This window comes from Rhinolophus hipposideros (genome assembly GCF_964194185.1).
Source record: "Rhinolophus hipposideros genome assembly, chromosome: 7".
Lineage (NCBI taxonomy): Eukaryota > Metazoa > Chordata > Mammalia > Chiroptera > Rhinolophidae > Rhinolophus > Rhinolophus hipposideros.
In genome coordinates, this window is record NC_138053.1 from 100,236,376 (window position 1) to 100,254,947 (window position 18,572).

Here is an 18,572-nt window from a genome sequence, read left to right on the forward strand (position 1 = left end):
GGCTGAATGACCCTCGTTTTAACAGAAAAGTCAGTTTCCAAATTAACGTCTCATAATTGAAAGCCTTTACATACTGAGCTGTCCTGGGGTGCAGGGCACCCACAGTGGGCCTCCCTGCAGTGTGACCAGTGTGGGGCGGTAGAGAGAGGGGCTAATCAGCAATCAAGCTCATTCCGGGGTCCGTCCCCAGCGCGAGGTGATACAGGGTCCGGGCTGCTGCCTTCAGGATGAGCCTTGGACGAGCCTGTTTACTGCAATCTTGAGAGACATGGTTACAGTTCATAAAAGCATTAGAGTTGGGGCACCAAACACCACAGAGGAGGAAGCTGAGGGGCCGAGTGCTGGCCGTGGTCAAGTGACCTGGCCCAGGCCCGGACTCCTGGCCCCACCTGCCCCGCGCCTGCATCACGCCTGGCTGGCTCTGCAGAATTTCCACTTGGCACATGAACCCCGATCAGTCACCAGCCTGCAGAATCTCCCGCCCTCTCCCTGCCTGTCTTACCAAGTTCAGAACACAACCCCGCCTGCTTCCAGGGCCCCCATGGAGATCTGTGTGCACATGAGCGCGTCTGAAGGCCAAGCAGAGCCCCACCACAGCTCCCGAGGCATTTGGAGTTTGGGGCATTCGCCTCCTGTGGTACAGTGTGCCCCCCAGCCCGGGTGAAAGAGGGGGCACCCCGCCCCCACCTCACTGCGGTCCTTCCGTCCTTTCCCAGCATGCTCCTCTCTGCACGTGGGGTGGGGGGGACTTACCAGGAGACAAAGGGATGAGAGCAATAGGATCAGTAAAGACACAGAGATGTAGGCGAGTCACAACAACCACACTCTGGACACCCGTCCCCTGGAGGCCAGCTTTGCAGGTTGGAGCTATGTAAGCCTAAAGCAGCACCCCGTAACTTTGAGTGGACAGAAGAGAGGAATGGGGGTTCCATTGGGGTGGGGACCCCCACGGGGAGCCATCGGTGTAATGGGTCTGCCTGAGAGACGACTCCCAGAGAGACCAAGCCCGCAGCGCTCCTGCTCCCTGGCAGACCACCAGCTGGGGTGTCAGCCTGGTTTCTGCTGTGTGGGGTCTGGGCCCAGTGTCGCTTCGAGGGCTCTGCAAGGAGGAGAAAGGGGGGCCGTGTCCTCTGCTGTCGTTCTGCTCCTCTGGTTTCTCAGACTGGAGCCCAGCAGCTTCCTGACATGAGAGTGACATTGTCACTTAACGGGAACCCGGTGCACTTACTGAAACAACAGCCAACTTACAAAGGCTGCGCCCTGGCCGGCAAGAGCCCTGTATCCAGCGCCCGGCCTATCAAGTGTGGCCTTGGCATCTTGGAGACTCACAATGTCTCCAAGGCCTAACTGTGGGTCCCCGACCTTCGCCAGATACGCCCCCACTGCAGGTGGGGTCCCTCCTTAGCCAGTGGGGTGAACAGAGGTGAGCAGAGCAGTCCATGTGGCCTTGGCGGCCCAGCTTTGGGCCCACCAGGAAGTCTCCCTGGGCAGGCTTTCCCCTAGGGCGCTGGGCATCAGGGGGCCCCCTTCCTTCCAGGGAAAAAGCAGCTCAGGTTTCAAAGCGTGTGTGTGTGTGTGTGTGTGTGTGTGTGTGTGTGTGTGTGTGTGTGTGTGTCTGGATTCTGGTGGGAACCACTCTGAGCACCTCTTGTAATTGCAGAAATCAAAGGTGACTTGTAGTCATCTTTTGTTATCGGTACATATTGAGTATGACAATTCTAATACTTTTCCTTTCTTAAAATTTGTATCTATTTTATGTATATATGTATATATGTATATGCTGATTGAGACCCAATCCAATAATCCCACAAACTCTGCACTAATGGGGGTCTCCTTCCCAGAACGGAACTCCTGGTCTAAGTTGGGGTGCCCTCACTGACGCAGACGAGTGCTGAATTGGGCCAACACCCACTTCCCAAAAACTAAAAACAGGATCCACGCACTTTAGGAAGTGGAGACAAAGGTGGTCGTGAGGCTCCAGTGAGTGCATGACATTGCCAAAAATTCGAAGAGCAGGATAACCTGTGTCACCCACTGAGCAGAGGGCGGACCCTCCGCTCCCCCACCACCACCACAGACTCACCTAACTAAAGCCCTGTCCCCAGGGCCCCTGCCTGTGACTCTGGCCCCCCGCGGAGTGGGAGGGGCTGGATCCTCTCCGTTCAAAGCCCCTCGTGAATGAACAGAGGCTTCTTGTTGCCCTGGGATTTCCATGGCCGAGTGCTCTGGCTCCACAGACCAGGGACTCCTGGCCGGCGTCCAGTGGGGGACAGAGGGATCTGTGTGTCCTGTTGGGTCAACATCGCAGCACAGCCATGGCGGGAAAGTGGGGCGGCCGTTCATGAAACTCTGACTTGTGTGAATAAGGTTTGCTTTTTCCCAAGTAGCCAAAATGCCGGTCCATGCTGAAAGCTCATTGCCTGCCAAGGTTACGGCGTTTAGATTTAAAATAAAAGTATTGCCGAATTAGAAGCTGGGGTAAGTTCCTTTTGTCTTACCCCCCTTCAACAAAGCTAAATGGAATAACGGAGACCAAATCCTACCCTTCAAACACGCATTTGGCTGAGAGCAAAGGGATTTTCTGTGCCAAGCTTCAGTCAGGAACAATCCCTTTGCTGACACTAGAAGCCTGTGAAAGAGTCCAGGACAGGCGCTGACGCCACCAGACGCACAGCGGGGCAAATGAGACGGTTCTCTTTAATTTCATTCTGAAAGTGAAAGGCCTTGGCCGCGGAGCTGCATATAAAACCACACTGGCGTGAATGCTGTGAGCAGTGAAAGAACTTATTATTAGGGTAACAGTGTTACTCTCAGATGTGGAGTGAAATAGAAACACCAAGGCTAAAATTAAAAATATCAAAACTGGTAGTTTCCTTATCAAATAAAACTCAACACCTAAACTTTGCATTCAGAATTAATCCGTTGTAAGTGTTCTTAGCCTCACCCCCACTCCTCAGCCGGCTCGTGACCCCAGGCTTTGCGCAGCGGCCCCGCGACTCGACTGCCACACTGGGCCCTGCGCTGTCTGCCCCCGCGGAGCCCCCATCTTCAGCCACGTTGCTTCAACTTTCAAAATGGTGTTTCAGCACCTGGCGTCTCACTCTGCCCCCAGAAAGTTCCTCAGTGCCCAAAGTGCAGCCTTGAACCCCCCTCGCCCTCTGGGCCTCTGCGTTTGCTCTTATGTTGTGATTATGTCAGTGATTCTTAAAAAAGAAAAGAAAGCATCTGCCGCGGTGCTCAGACTGGGCCTGGGACTCGCAGCAGTGGTTGCATTTCGTCCTTGGTTGTTAACTTGACAATGTCCAGTGCTCCATACATGACGACGCAAACTTGGCTTGTCACTTCCCTCCTGGTGGACATTCGCAGTTTCTCACAATTACGAAATCAAGATTCTCCTCACATGGGACGTTTCTCTGAGACACATTCTGAGGAGCGTGATTCCTGGGTCTCGGGGAGTGTGTGCCACTTGTTGGCTAGGCAAACTGCTCTCATCCCCCTTCGCAGCGTCACTGCGTGTCTCCCTACGCTAGGCCTTGTCAGACCTTCTCATGCCGTCGGCCGAGGGGTACGGGGCTGTGTCTCCGGGGTGCTGTTCACATTTCCTGGGCACCAGCACGTCAACCACCCTTTCCCGCTTTTCCTGCCTGTGGCTTCCTCTTCTGGGGATTGCCTGTTCAGGTGCTTTGCTCGGGCTTTGTAGTTTCGCTTCCTTAGAGCTTTCTGGAAGTTGTGTTTTGTGGATGCTGACCCTTTGCCAGTGGCATTCACTGCAGCGATTTCTGGCCCCTTTTGTGGCTTGTATTGTCAGTTGGTTTATGGTGAGGCTTTTACAATGTTACCTGATTTAAGTGTCTCAGTGTTTCTGTCTGGCCTGTGCTTTGGGTGAGTTTATTAAATCCGTCCCTATCTCAGGTCATTAAGATAATCTCGTATAATTTAACTTTAAGGTTACACTTTCCACAGTTTATCAGTCATTCATGTGTGCGGTGTTTTTTGTTGTTGTTTGTTTGTTTTTTTTTGCTGTGGTAAAAGGTACATAGTATAAAACTTGCCGTTTTAGCTGGTTTAAGTGTACAATCTGTGAAATTAATTACGTCTCAACTCTGTGCACCCTCCCCACCACCATCTGTCCCCAAAGCTCTTCCAGCCGCAGACAGACTCGTTCACGTTTTCATTAATTTGTTTGACAGACTCTTACCGAGCACCATCTAAATGTCCAGTATGATGTCCTGGCACGTGCCAGTGAGCAAACCCAGCAAAGTCCCCTGTCCCTAGGGGCTGACTGTGTGGGGAGGAGGCTGGCACACACGATAAACTCACAAATCAGTGGTGGGAAACAAGACCTGAGCACAGAGAGCGGGGCTGGTGGCTCCTCTGAGGAACCAGGGGTGCCTCCCCCTCCAGTCACCACCCCCACCACCTGTGAGCCACCTGTCGAGCCTTCACACTAGCCCGCCAGAGGGACACTGCTCCCCATTCAAGGAGTCTCCAGGGAGCGCGCCCGGAAGCAAAAGCCAGTGCCCGCGGTGGTAGACGGGCGTCTGTGCAGCAGAAGGTAAGCCAATTGACATGAGCGTTTCTCTTTCTGGGGTGGAGATGACAACACAGCGTTAGCTAGTGCGGAAGGGACCCAGGTTGCTGAGTAAAGGGCCATAGTGTAAACCTTTAAGGAAGTTGTCATGGCGCAGGGTGACTGCACTGGTTCCCCTGGAAGGGAGGCTTTCGGAGGGGTGAATGGGTGCCCTGGTCCCGGGGTCGGACGGTAGGAGGGGTGGCTCTGAGGATAGCCCCATCCTAGGGGTTCTGGGGAGATAAGGGGACATGAGAAAGGCAGAGCACGTCCCCTTGGGGCCTCAGCAGGCAGGCTACCTGGTAGCCTCATCACAGGTGTAGCCAGATGGGACAGGGCCAAGAGTGGCCCTGGAGTTTGTCAGTGGGGGAAATCCTGGTTCAGAATGCATCCCTGGACGGACGAACATGGCAGCAAGGGTCAGGACCACTCTCCACAGCTCTCGGTGGACATCTCAGTGCTAACTCCTGGTGCCAGAGAAGAGCCCACTGACCAGGCCCGCTGTGGGCAGCAAAGCCACCCTCATCCACCCCTGGTTGAGCCAGGACAAGACAGGCTCACTCACCCCCCATCTACACATCTCACACTGGCCTTGTCTGGACTCATGCCACTCCAGGCTGCCACCCACCATCACCATTTTCAATGTGTCTTCTCCCCAATGGCGAGCTACCTCGGAGAGCATAACAAAGCCATCAGAGCATGTGGCTGAGGCAAGAGGTCTCCTACGGGGTTTGCTCAGCCCGTGCCACTGGAAGTAACCTTTCACGGGCTCCTGGGTCCCCTGCAGAATGCCCTAGGGTGCCCTCCTTCAGATGACAGCACTCAGTTAAAATGGCAAAGGACCCGGAAGAACGTGGCTGTTCCACGTCTCATGGGGCCTGGAGAGCATAAGACTGTAGGTGCTTTCTTTAAGAAAAATAGTATAAAGTTACAATAATAGATTAGGTATGAAACTGAATATTTATTTAGATGAGAAAAGAAATGGCAGGGCGGATGGGTGGCTCAGTTGATTAGAGCGTGAGCTCTGGGCTACGGAGCTGCCGGTTCGATTCCCACATGGGCCAGCGAGCTGCGCCCTCTGCAACTAGAATGAAGTCAATGAGCTGCCGCTCGGCTCCCAGGTGGCCAGATGGCTCAGTTGGCTGGAGCACGGGCTCTCAACCACACGGCAACCACCGGCAACCACACGGCAATCCAACCGGTTGTCGGTTCGATTCCTCGACTCCCGCAAGGAATGGTGGGCTCCCCCACAACTAAGATTGAACACGGCACCTTGAGCTGAGCTGCCTCCCGGATGGCTCAGTTAGTTGGAGCGCGTCCTCTCAACCACAAGGTTGTCGGTTTGACTCCCGCAAGGGATGGTGGGCTATGCCCCCTGCAACTAGCAACGGCAACTGGACCTGGAGCTGAGTTGCGCCCTCCACAACTAAGATTGAAAGGACAACAACTTGACTTGGAAAAGTCCTGGAAGTACACACTGTTCCCCAATAAAGTCCTGTTCCCCTTCCCCAATAAAATAAAATCTTGAAAGAAAGAAAGAAAGAAAGAAAGAAAGAAAGAAAGAAAGAAGGAAGGAAGGAAGGAAGGAAGGAAGGAAGGAAGGAAGGAAGGAAGGAAAGAAGGAAAGAAGGAAAGAAGGAAAGAAGGAAAGAAGGAAAGAAGGAAAGAAGGAAAGAAGGAAAGAAGGAAAGAAGGAAAGAAAGAAAGAAAGAAAGAAAGAAAGAAAGAAAGAAAGAAAGAAACGATAACATGCTACAAGCGTTTCCCCCACCCTTTAAAGATTTAATTGGAGCATAAGAAACTTGTTACATACAGTTTGAGGGATTGTCAAAAAAGGAAGTAATTGCACAAATGTTACAAGTGTAAATATGCAAGTCTGTCTTGCCCACAGACTTTACTGCGAGTTTTATGTGGTAAGGTAGAATACAGTCTAAGGCAAGAAGCCGTCTCTGGATGGACTTTGGACAAAGTGTGATACTATTTAACATACCACGGAGTCTGCGCGCCCAGCCAACTGGAGAAAGCCCTCCAGACCCCAGGCGTCCTGTCCGCTCTTCTCCAAGCCCGAACCCTGAAAACATGATCCATCGGACAGCAGGACAAGCAAACACCTGCTTTACATCATTGAAATTTAAGTGTACTTGACACCCTTTGGGGGAACCATCCAATTTCCCACGTGGGTTCCCATGCAAGGAACCCACAACCGTGTCTGCAGAAATAACTGGGGGAGCAGTCGCAAGAGCTACCAAGCATTCCTGCACATGTAGCTGCACTTGTCACCGTCCCCTATGGGAACCTGCAGGACTTGTCTGGAAATGCTCAGCGGGGTGGGGGCTGTGTCCCTGCCCCGGGCGCCCGGGCAGTGCTGTGGAGCAACCGCCACGGGCCCAGGGGAAGACTGTGCTGGGTGCCTGGGAAGAGGAAATGGTGCTCATATCGTTTTATTGAAGGCACTGGGTGAGACACAGGAACCATATAGAACAAAATGCAACATCGTAAAGACTTTACGAGCTCCTCTCAAAGTACACTGGTTTGCTACATGCAGCATTTCCCCAGGTTCCTGTTAAAAAAATGAAAAGATGGAGTTTCCTTAGATCTATTCCCTCTTGAAGTTTGATTTAATGTCGGTTGGCTCCATATGGGCGACCCGGTCCCTCTGGTCTGTACCAGAGGCTCACATACCCGCCCACCCCGGCTGACTTCCTCGGGTGCCGGCCAAGCCTGGAGGTTGGACCATTTACTTAGTTATTTCTCTGTAAATCTCTTTGGACAGTGATAAAGAAGAAACACGGTCTGGAGGCAGCCACCCCACAGGAATACGGTAAACAAGGCCTGGAATTAGAGCGCGATTACCTGCAGTGCCCGGTCAGCTCGCACTTTCCGCAAAGCACAGCACCACTGTGGCCACCAGGCACGTGACTTAACGTTTAATGTTCACGTTTGATAAAATTAAATATTGCCGTTGGAGACACGAAACCAACTGCGGAAACGTTCTGTGACGTAGAATGACAATAGTGACGATAACACTGTAAAACTCCAGCAGGAAGGGTATCAGCCCACTTGGTTCCCGAGAGGACGGACGTGGACGTGGACCCACCCGTCAGGAACACCAAGCAGACTCCCGAACCAGAAATGCCAATGGAAAAAGAAGAAAGTCCACACGGCTGGTACCAGAATTTAATGTTTAGGTGACAAGTGGCTCTCACGCTACCACTGACAGCTGCGGTTGTTCAGGGCTTTCTGCCAGCCAGCTCTGTGCTGGGGCTCCAATCAGGATGCTGTTTGCAGTAACCCTGGAGATGGGTCGTTACGTTAACCCCTTTTGATAGAGGAGAACACCAAGGCTCCTAAGTGAAAGTAACTGTCCCAAGTTCTGCTCTTGGGAAATGATGGCCGAGTCCTAAGGCCTGCCCCGCGCCCCACCCCCCACCTTTGGCAGCCCTGGGGGAGGGGACGTGGGGACAGCCCTGATCTCATGCCCTTTGTGTGCATATGTGCCCTTTAAATCACGTCACTGTGCACACGGACTAGGGACGTATATCCAGAGAGGTGCACGTGTGTTTTGAGTAGTAACAAGTGCAAACCGTCAGAACGGAGAACAGATCACAGGTTGTCGTCCTTGGGCCCACCTCACCAGCTTCAATGTGGAAGGAACCATTTGTTCAGAGAGAAGGTGGTGAACTGCCCCACAGAATATGCCATCTCTTCCTCTTCTAGGACCTGGAAACACTCAAACCTGGAGCGGTACTGAAATACATTGGATTGGCAGTGCTTTTTTCCCCAGTGACCTAGTCAGTCACTAAAATCACACCCACCTTTTCACAAAACCCCGTCTGCAATCCAGAATCCAACTCTCAGAGAAGTGTGACTAGTTCCCTAGTCCGGAAAAAAGGTGAGGCTTTCTAATATTTAGCTGGCCATGTCAAATCAAACCCCACCGAGAGCTCAGCACATGCTCTTGGCACCCCAGACCCCTGTTGCTGAAGACGCTTGTCTGTGGGTGAAGGCCGGCACCCTGGAGGCGGGAGGTTCAGGGAGCACGTACTGGGGCCATTCTGCTCCCGGCTCTTCACCTGCACTCTGAACTTGACAAGAACCATCTTCTCCCTGTCACGTATGAGGCAGGACAGGGAGCAGAGAGCAGCTGAGTCACCCAAGGCCCCACGCTCTAACCCCTCTCTCGCTCCTTCCCGCGTCAGGGGTGTGACTCGAGTGATTAAGACCTAGGACTTGTGTGAACTCATCCCAGAGGCTGGTTACAAATGGGTTTCTAGGATAATCCCTTAATTCACCAAGGAAAGGACAATGGTGGAAAACAGAGTTGCCCATATACAGCTGTGTCTAAAAGAACAACTTAGCCAGGCTGGAGCTCGCCGTGCTTGCCATATCGGCAGGCGTTGGCACAGCTCAGTGGTATGTAGGTAAACGTATCATTGCAGCTCAACAAATACCACTGCAAAAGAAATTAGGTTCCTTTTGGGTTATTAATGCACATTCTAAATGGAGATCATTCTACACACACACGATAAAGTGCCATACAGGCCATTTCAATGCTGACTAAACAGACGTTCAGGGAGGCCTGGACCACACCCCAGTATGTTCTCAAAGTCCTTCCTCAAACGCAAACACTAGTTTCCTGCCCCTTGTCTTAAGAGACACACCCTCTTTAATGGAGTCTTTAAACTCAAGTGACTTATCAAGGCCTCTGGTCCAGTAAGAGTTCCCGGCCTCATCAAGTCAAGTATTGAAAATATGTACAAGGACCTCTTATGACAAATGTTCTGAAGTTGAGGAGCCAGCTCAAGGCATTCTCAGCGTCTGTGGGCAGAGACCAGGTGCTCCCACTCAGGATGACCTCCTGTTTGCTGAAGCAAGGACTGCTGCACTAATCAACCCCGCGCCATGCAGCTGGGGTGTCGGTACACGTGTGGGGTGGAGAGGGCAGGTGTGTGCACAGGTACAGGCGCTTGTGTGCAGGTGTGTGCGAAGGTGGGCATTCAGGCACAGGTGAGCGTGCAGGTGCAGGCTGAGCGCAGCACACTCAGGGGTGCCTGCGGCTCCACTGCCCAACCCGTGCACACCTGCTGTGCCCATTCACCTCCGAAGATGAGTGTAGGGTGCGATACCAGCCAAGTGTGTGAGAGGCCCTGCCCAGGACCCAGTGGACAGCAGCCCTGTCCCCAGAGACAGAGGGGGGAGGGGAGAGAGAGTAGGCTCACACGTGACTCAGGCCTTCCTCCATGTGGTCCCAGCTCTGGGACTTTGCAAGACGAGCCTCTTGTAAACGGCATTGGTGTTTTCACCTTGTGCTCTGCTTTCCTCCTGGGCCTCTTCCCAGACCTTCCAATTGCTACCTCCTCCTGGACCTTCCTGATCTTCCCAGCAGGACTTACATCTTTCTTCCTTCATCTCCTCCATAGTCCTCCGTCTGTCCCACAGCCCCCAGAGGGCCCCGCTGTACTAATGCAGGCGCTAATCTCCAGCTCTCCAGCTGGGGCAGAGCCCACCGAGTCCCCCCTCCCAGCCAGAGCTTAGGACATACGGAAGGTTAGATCACGAATATGAGGACTTCTGCCATTCCATCCTTCTAGAACAAACTTTTTCATGCTCCAAATGAATTGTTCCCTTTCCTTTTTTCACACAATGACTATTACACACCCCAAATGTCTCAGGACTTCACAGCCAAGGGTGACACCTTGGGAAACATCTGATCTCCCACCATATTTCAGGGCCTCTGGGCTCTGGAACCACTGAGGACATGACTAGGTAGGCCCTGGGGTGTCCCCACCGACGTGCTGGAGACCCTCCTGAAGGGACAGTGGGATGAAGGCGGCCACTGAGATGAGAAACAACATGGGCTGAAGAGAGAGCAGCAGGGAGGCACACTCAGGGTGTGAAAGGGCTCCCAGATCTGTGTGAATACGCAGACATCAGCACACTTCCCTCCTGCTTTGCTCCCTCAGCCCGGGCACTGTGGCTCACTGAACGGGGGTCCCTACTGCCGTCTCCTGCCACTGGATAGCCGTCCAGTTCTGTCCTGGCCAGTCCTCCCAAGGGGCAACTCCTGGACTCACCCCTCTGGGCCCTCCACTCTTCGCCCCCGCTGCTCTCCTGGTCACAGGCCTCCCAGGCCAGGGTCCACCACAGCTTGGGAATGAAAGGAGCTGCCCTCCCTGTCCGTCTCCGCTGTACACAGCCCGTCGACGGTCCCATCAGCCTTCCCAGCTGGGCCCCTGTGTCTGAGATCAGAGCAGTTACCGACTGAATGACCCGGAGACCAGCACAGTGTCCACCAGCACACAATGCCCACCACAGTGCCTAGGCTCCCATATCGCCACAGCGCTGTGGAGGGCAATGCTGCCTCTAGCTGCCTTTCACAGATGTGCCCACCAGGGTCTGAGGACAGCTCGCTTGTCCAGGTCACATGCATGGCTTTGAAGCGGTGTGGGACCCAGCCCTGCTCTTTCCCTCTCCTATCCATGATGCTGGATCACCACACTAGGAAGCGGACCTCCTCTTCTCCCGGGACAGGACCTGCCGGCCGGTCCCCGTGGTCCAGCCACTGCGAGAAGGAAGCTTAAACCGCAGGGGAACTGCCAGGCTGGCTCTCTTTTGGTCCCAACTCTCTCCCTCCATCAAAACACGAAGGGGCCCAGCATGGCGAGACTTCCCCACGTGGGAGCATCAGCCGGGTTACCAGAGGGTCAAGTCACTCCCTGTCCCAAGACCCAGGGGCTGACAAGGCCGAGGAGCCTCACAGAGCACAAGTCCCCAGGAGCAGTACTCTGGAGAGCTCGGCCGGGCAGCCCCAGTGGGGTCACCCCAGAGCAATTCAGGAACAGCTGGGGCACCTGCCCATGATTTCGGGCGCCCATGTGTCAACTGAGGGGCTGCTGGACGTGTCCCACTCGTCCTCCCTCCCTCACCGCCCACTGCCTGCTCCTCCATCTCATGGCTCAGGGGCCCAGGCAGAGGCGTGCATAGTTAGCTGTTCTCACTACAAAAGGTTTGTGAGTTTTTGAAATTTATGAATTTGGAACGGGAAGCTATTTGCCTTACTTAGTTCTGTGCCATAAATTAGGGATTCCCCAGATGCCTCCCCTTCACCTGGGGAGTAATTCCACGAACTAGAGTAATTAGGGAAGGGGAAGGAATCATGATTCCCGTCACCCCCTTCCCCAACCACTGGGTCCCACCCAGCCAATGCCTCTGTGGACCCCTCCTGCCCGTCTGCGCGAGCCGGGTGGTTCCACTGGTCCCCGCGGTCTGAGTGGACCCCGCGTGTCTGGAATGAGGTCTTCCCACACTGGGTGAGCTAGGTCTCGCGCGTCCCGTGGAACCGAGTCTGCGTGGGCCTGTCGCACGTGGGGTCTGGCCAGGCCCTGCTCCTCGTGCGCCTCAGGATTCGGGCAGTGGGGCGGCCTCGTAGCTACCGCGCTGGGCGGCACACCCACACCCGGGGCGTGCGCGTGCTGAGTGGCGGAGGGGACGACGCGGTGGGGACCGCCGCCCTAGCAGCGGACCTCCTCTTCTCCCGGGACAGGACCGCCGGCCGGGCCCTGGGGTCCGGCCACTGCGACCAGCGCTCGGGCCAGAGCCGGGCGCCCCCGGGGACCCGCGCCCGCGCCCGCGCCGCCAGCCTCCAGCCAAGTGGGTGCGCGGAGCCGGAGCCGGACCGGCTGGGGCCGCCTCTCCCGGCCGCGGGGGCGGGGATCGCAGGCAAGCCCCGCCCCGGCCCCGCCCCGGCCCCGCCCCGCCGACGCCCCCCGCCCACGTCACCCCGCAGCCCCTCCCGCGCCTGCGCGGCCGCGCGCCGGGCCCGTTCCAGCCGCGCATCCTCGGCCCGCGCCCGCCCCGCGCTCCGCTCCGCTCCGCTCCGCGCCCCGCCGCGCGCTCGGCCCTCCAGGCCCCGCGGCGACCCTCGCGGAGGGCGGCGCGGCCATGAGGCTGCGGGGACGCGGCCCCCGGGACGCCCCTGCCTCCGGCGCCGCCTGCAGCTCGGGGGCCGGCGGCTCGCGGCGCCTGGCGCCCCCGGGGCGGAACCCCTTCGTGCACGAGCTGCGCCTCAGCGCCCTGCAGAAGGCCCAGGTGGGTGCCGCCCGCCCGGGGCCCCGGCGCGGCCCGGCCGCCTGCCGCCCCCACTCCGGCCCGCGCCCCCACGCTGCCCCGCGCGCGCTCCCGGGTCCCCGCGGCCCCCCGCCCGTCGCGGTCCCTCTCCCGGGTCCCCGCCGCCGGGTCCCGAACCTGGATCCCATCCTCTTTCCCGAGGCCCCCGCGCCCCGCCCCGCGATCCGCGCGCCCCCATCTCGGACCCGCACCCGCGTTCGGTCCACGCGGCTGTCCCTCCTCCGGTTGGCCACTCCCGCCGCGTGCAGGCCCCAGCTCGGTGCTGGAGTGGCCCCCTGCGTGTCACTTTGTCACTTGATGAGCTTAGTGTGTGGGCACCTCGTTGGTCATTTGAGTGCCACGGACAGTGGGGGGCGGCGGCGTGGGGTCCCGTGAAGATGAACCGCGGGAGAATTTACGCCGCTCTGTTTGCACATTGTTTTCTGGGGCGTGTGCAGGGGGCGCTCCCTGGGGGGGTGTAAGCGGAGGCCCTTGTCTGCGACAGCGTCCGCCCGGGAGGGGCCAGCGTGCACGTGCGTCCATGGATGTCGTCGGGGGCCCCTCGGGTCCGGCTGCGGGATGGTGGCCGCCAGGAGCAGTGGCCTGCACACTTGTCCCTTTTCTTCACGTGGCTTCTGACCCGCTGGAAGGACCCCCTGTGGGAGCTGCGTGCTCGTTGTGTGCACGTCGGCGGGATCGCTCAAAGTGGGCCTTTGTTCTGGCTCCAGAACCGCCCACAGAAGCAGAGCAGCCGCCGGGCCCCAGCCGTGTCCAGTAGGTGCGCAGGGTGTTTCCGTGTGTGTGTGATGAAACTTTTTGGGGAGGTGGAGATTGGGAATTTTTTAATGTGTAAAGTGATTCATCTGAAATAATACTAAACTGAAAGTTCTTGAAGTCAGCGCAAAGTTGTCATTTTCTGAGGCACCTGTCTTTTCTCGAAGCACCTTCTTGGTGGGTGCAGTAGCACGTGGGAGAAGAAAGGGTGTGTAGAGACAGAGCAGAGTGAAGAGAACGGAGAGGTGCCGTCCCTTCTGGTGACACAGAAGGGCAAGGTTGCCCCAGGCTTCTGAGCCTCGTCCCCAGGCTCCTGGGCTCCGTCCCTCGTCCCTCGTCTCTGTGCCCGTCCGAAGCCAGATACCAGCCTCTGCTGACCGTGCGGTCTGGGGGCGCCTCGTTCACTTGCAGCGTCACGCTGACCACCTGCCAGGTGCTGTGCCCGGGGCACTCGGGCGTTAGGACAGTCACTTCCCCTGAACTCCTGAGTGGGCCCCCAGCCACCAGCCCTCTCCCCCCAAGTCTGTGGTCCTCAGGGCCTCCTTCCTCCCACTGCTCTACTGCCTAGAACCCTTGAAGGTGCCCTGGGGACCGAGCCCTGACCCCTTCAGGTGCTTCCCACGGTCCCTTCTGGGCTCTGCCCCACCCCCAGGCTTGTCACGCTTGGCCCCAGGTGCCACAGGGTTCTCGGTCTTCCTCTTGCCCACTGTCTCCTGACCTCTGTGCTCCTCCCTCTTGGGTGAAGTACCACCTCCAGGAAGAAGCCCCCTCCTCCCGGAGCTCCCTGGATGACTACCTCCGAATCCCTGTCACTGTGGCAGCCCCTGTTACTGCCCATACAGGCGGGGGTGGGGGGCGGGAGGCAGCAGGTCTGTTCTGCCCCAAACTGCACTCCTGCCCAGCTGGGTTGGGCCTAGTGTATATGCGCAGCTAGCTGTTGAGTGAAGAAGCGAGTGGCGGGGGGGAGGCAGTCAGAGCAGACGCAGACAGCCCCAGCTGCCCTCCATTAGGGTCCAGGGCTGTGAACCCAAGGCCCTCGGGCTCTACTTCAGTGAGACTGGCCAGGCGGCCGCCAGGTCCTGGTTTTGGGTGCAGGTGGGTGTCATCGGGAAGACATTCAGAATTGGAACAGGTGCTAGGACGCAGGCTGCCGGGCAGGACGGGATACTTTGTGCACAGCTTGTTGCAATGTCAGAACTGGCGTGTGCCTTTATCACAGAGGCGTCCCATGCTCAGATGCCTGCAGTGTGTGGCTGACAGTGTGTAGCTCAGAAATGCCGTCCAGGTTCCAAGTACTGCTCTATGTACACAGCTGGCTTTGCACCAAGCAGTGCTGTCTGCCAAGCTTCTCACCTTTGTCTGCTGTGGTAGGGCAGTTTGCACCGTGCACCAGCCTGTCAACCAAAGAACGCCTGCCTCCCAGATCGATGAATAAATGGGTTCGGCAATGCCGGAGACACCGGGGCACGGGGAAACCCACCTACATTCCCGTAAGACGAAGCAGTAAGGGGCCTGCACCAACCTGCTAGCATTCGCTGCCAGCGAGGGGCCGCCACGTGTCTGAGGATGAATGGCCAGTCTGCCTGTCATTTAACTGCAGATGTAGCAAGGAGCTTAAGCGTCTCTCTGGACAGTGAACAGCACCGTAAGATCTGGAAACTGTGGAGAGTATGCTATAGGATGGTTGCATGGGGAGTTGTTGCTTCTGAAGTCATGAACAACCATGGTTTCATAGTGCCCGGGTTTTTTGGTGCTTCCCACTGGAACCCATGGGTGTGGGCACATCCCCCTCCAGCTCTGAAGTCCCCGTTTTCGAACTCCCTGTAACTAGTGTCGGTGAGAACTTACTTCCTGGGAAGCAGACTGGCTTCCTGTCCACCTTGGAACTGACTGTGGGATGAGGCAGCTTAGTGCACCCCTCCCCCAGCCTAATCCCCAGAGAGGATTGCAGATTCTCACGCACCAGCCTGCATGGGGGGTGGGGGGTGGAATTTACCCAAAAGTGGGTGATCTTCTTCTACGAGTCCTTACCAAATGCTTGAATTTTGATAATTAAAAACAATAACAACAACAAAAAAAAACAGGTGCCCTGTTTAGTCTCAACCTGGATCCCAAGTTAGGAGTGGCCATTCTGGAGCAGGGGGTCCCATGCCCACCTGGCCCGCTGGTCTCAGTGCTTCACCCCCCCCCACCCCCCCCCACACACAGAGGGCCTGGCCTTTCCCTCACTCGGCCCACCCCGCCCACCCCCGCTGCCTCTTGTATCTGGGTGCCCCATGCCTTACGCTTCACAGCAGCAGCTCTATCCAGCCCCTCCTGCAAGCCAGTGCTCTGCCAGGGGGTGTGGAGGGGTGGATGAACAGGAGGTGGCCCGGCCCTGAGCTGGTGCTCTTGAGGGGCTGCTGGTAATAGAAACCCCAGGGGACCATGGGGGTGGGGGTTTGCAGCAGAGCGTGTGTCCCGTGGGAGAAAGAAGGCCTGGGAGGCTGAGGCTGCCAGCGTACCCCAAGCCCCACATCTCCGGCCACCTTCTGACCACCGGGGAGTCTGATGGTGACACGTCAGTGAGATCCGGGCGTCCTTGTGCTGGTCACTCAGCTCAGCCCTGGGAGGAAGGTGGGGGAGGGTCACGTAGGGAGTGAGGCGGCCTGTCCCCGTGTCCCAGGTGAGGAGACAGTGCCGTCCCTGGAGTCCCAGGCAGTAGACGTGTAGTGACGGTGCCCTGCCAGTGCTGGAGGGCTGGCTCAGTGCTCGTGTCTGACTGGCCTCGCAAGGAGTCTGGCCCATAGGGAACTAGATGTCCCTTCTAAGTCACCAATTCTAATCTATGGAGGAGTACACGTGGCACTAGACGGGGCTCATGTTGGGAATTCAAGGCCAGAAAGGCTTGTCTTCTCAGTTTTTATGCTCTTCTGCCCTGCGATTGCATTTTCAGTGTGTGTGTGTTTTATACATGTGTGTATACATACAGACACACTCACATGTACACACACACGTGTGCCCAGAAGTATACGCACACATGTAGACACACACATCTATGCCCAGAAGTATATACACATGTTGTATACACCCACACATATATACACACATATGTGCCCAGAAGTATATGCACACATTGTAGACACACACACACATACACAGAAGTACACACACACATTCACATACACAGAAGAACACACAGTTTTGTTTTACAAGCTGTAATGTCTTAGGACTGAGCAAAGCACAGTCAACATTATTTCCCATTTTAAATAATGAGGATTTTGTCCCCAAACAGTAGCCCCTGGAAAGCTGAGCTGTAGGAGCCGGGCACCTTGCCCCCCCCCGCTGCCCCACAGATGCCAGGCCTCCAGAAGGGCACCCCCAGTGCTGCACCTCTGAGGAGGGGCCTGGGCTTCCCTGCTCAGGCACGTCTGGGCGATGCCTCCTCTAAATCGTGTTCCGCAAAGCCTGGTGCCTGCCCCTCCCGCCTGACCCGACACTGGGAGCCTTGGTGACCACTCTACTCCCCGGCCTTCACCGACACAGCCGGACAAAGTGCCACTGTCCCCAGAGCGAGCAGAAGCCGTGCTCGCTCTTGGGAGTTGCCGTGGGTTTGCAGGGGTGAGTTAGAGCGACCTGGCCTGGCCTAAGTTTGTTGTGTTCTGTTAACCTTTAGCTGTGAAGTGCAGTATTTTGACGATAAGCCCAGAGGAAAGTGTGTGTTTGGCAATAACATGCTTTCATGGATCGCAGTCTGTCCTTCCAGAACCCCCTTTGCCGTGCAGCCCTTGGCGCCCCCACATTCTGCACAATGAAAACTAGTTTCTTGTCCCTTGGCATTTAACCGCCTTATGGTCTCGAGCAGCCTTGTGAGCTCGGGTGTTTGAAAGGCTGAAATGCTGCTCTCACTGCTGGCGTGGGCTTCTGTCTTCCTTCAGGCACAGTTCCCTGGGCTCTGCACACGTGGCCATGACATCCAGGAGGCCACCACCCAGTGTCGTGGGCAGAGCCACTGGCCTCGCCCTGTGCTGGTGTGGGGACATGTCACAGGTGCCCTGGGACCACTCTTAAAACTCCTGTTTCCGTTTCAGAGTCTGAGGGGTGACCTATTTTCCCTAAGAAATTACCTGCCACATAAAAACTTTTTAAAAAACATCTTTCACAACTTTAATGTTTCAGACCCCTGGATGTGGACACAGAGCTGGGCCTCTCTGTGCCGTGTCCCACGCAGGGTCCCCGAGGTGTGGGGTCTAGGACAAGCGCTGGGCTCCCAGCAGGGCCTGCTGCTCGGTGCCCGAGACAGTCAGGAGTGCAGACGGCTGCGGGCCCTGACGGCCCACCCTGGATGGCGGTGGGTCTCACATCTTAGCCTATTCCCCTCCCAGGCTCCCCCTGGCCGGGGGTGGGGGAACTGTCGCACGTGCAGAACCCCTCTCCCAGCTGGCCGCGCGCCCCCAGCCCCCCAGTCCATCCTAGTGCGTTCCTTCTAAGGAGCAGTCAGCCTGCTCACCACTGCGCTCGGCGGAGTGGCCCCCCTGGCCAGGGGCCAGACTGCCCCCGGCTCTGTCCACTTGTGCTCTGCTGGCCAGCACCACAGACCCACTGCCAGGCCCAGCCTCACCCACCAGTGTTGCCAGTCGGCTGATGTCTGGGGTGCTTTCTGTACTTGAGGGTGGGGTCCAGGGGGTGCCCAGGTGGGGCTGCCTGTAGGTGGAGGCTTCTCCCACAGCCGGGAGCACAGGACAACCCCCCACAAGAGCACTCAGGACAGCTGTCACCAGGCCCTGCTGGCTAGCAGGTATTCGCTAAACAAATGGAAGCAGGTGGGAATGCTGCCATTCTTGAATTTCAAGATTCCTTGGTTCAGACCCTGCAGTCCGGCCCCTGGAGGTGAGGCATTTCCTTGGGCCATCGCTCCGAGCTGAGCCGAGCTGGGGGCAGTAGGGGCCAGGGTCTGTCCTGCGCTCCCAGCACCCTTCCCCTGCCTCCGGCGTGTTGTGGTCTGCGCCCCCCACCTTTCCTGCCCCTGGGCTGAGGCGCACTCTGCCATGTGATGCCAAGAGGGCTGCCCGCTCACCCTGGTCTGCCATCAGGGGAGGAAGCACCTGACTTCAGCCCGTTAGGATGGGAACATGCACTTACG

General features: G+C 56.9%; 1 protein-coding gene across 2 annotated transcripts in view; it reads left to right on the forward strand.

Annotated features, from left to right (window-relative positions):
* Positions 1-12,412: 12,412 nt before the first annotated feature.
* The window catches only part of LPCAT1 (lysophosphatidylcholine acyltransferase 1), a 42,144-nt gene continuing 35,984 nt past the window's right edge, over positions 12,413-18,572 (forward strand). For both annotated transcript variants that reach the window (XR_013993677.1, XM_081054216.1), the window contains exon 1: positions 12,413-12,658. Coding sequence is in view for 1 of the 2 variants with exons in the window: in XM_081054216.1 (XP_080910342.1) it covers positions 12,512-12,658 (147 nt within the window). In the remaining variant the exon portion in view is untranslated. The remainder of the gene's footprint in view (positions 12,659-18,572) is intronic.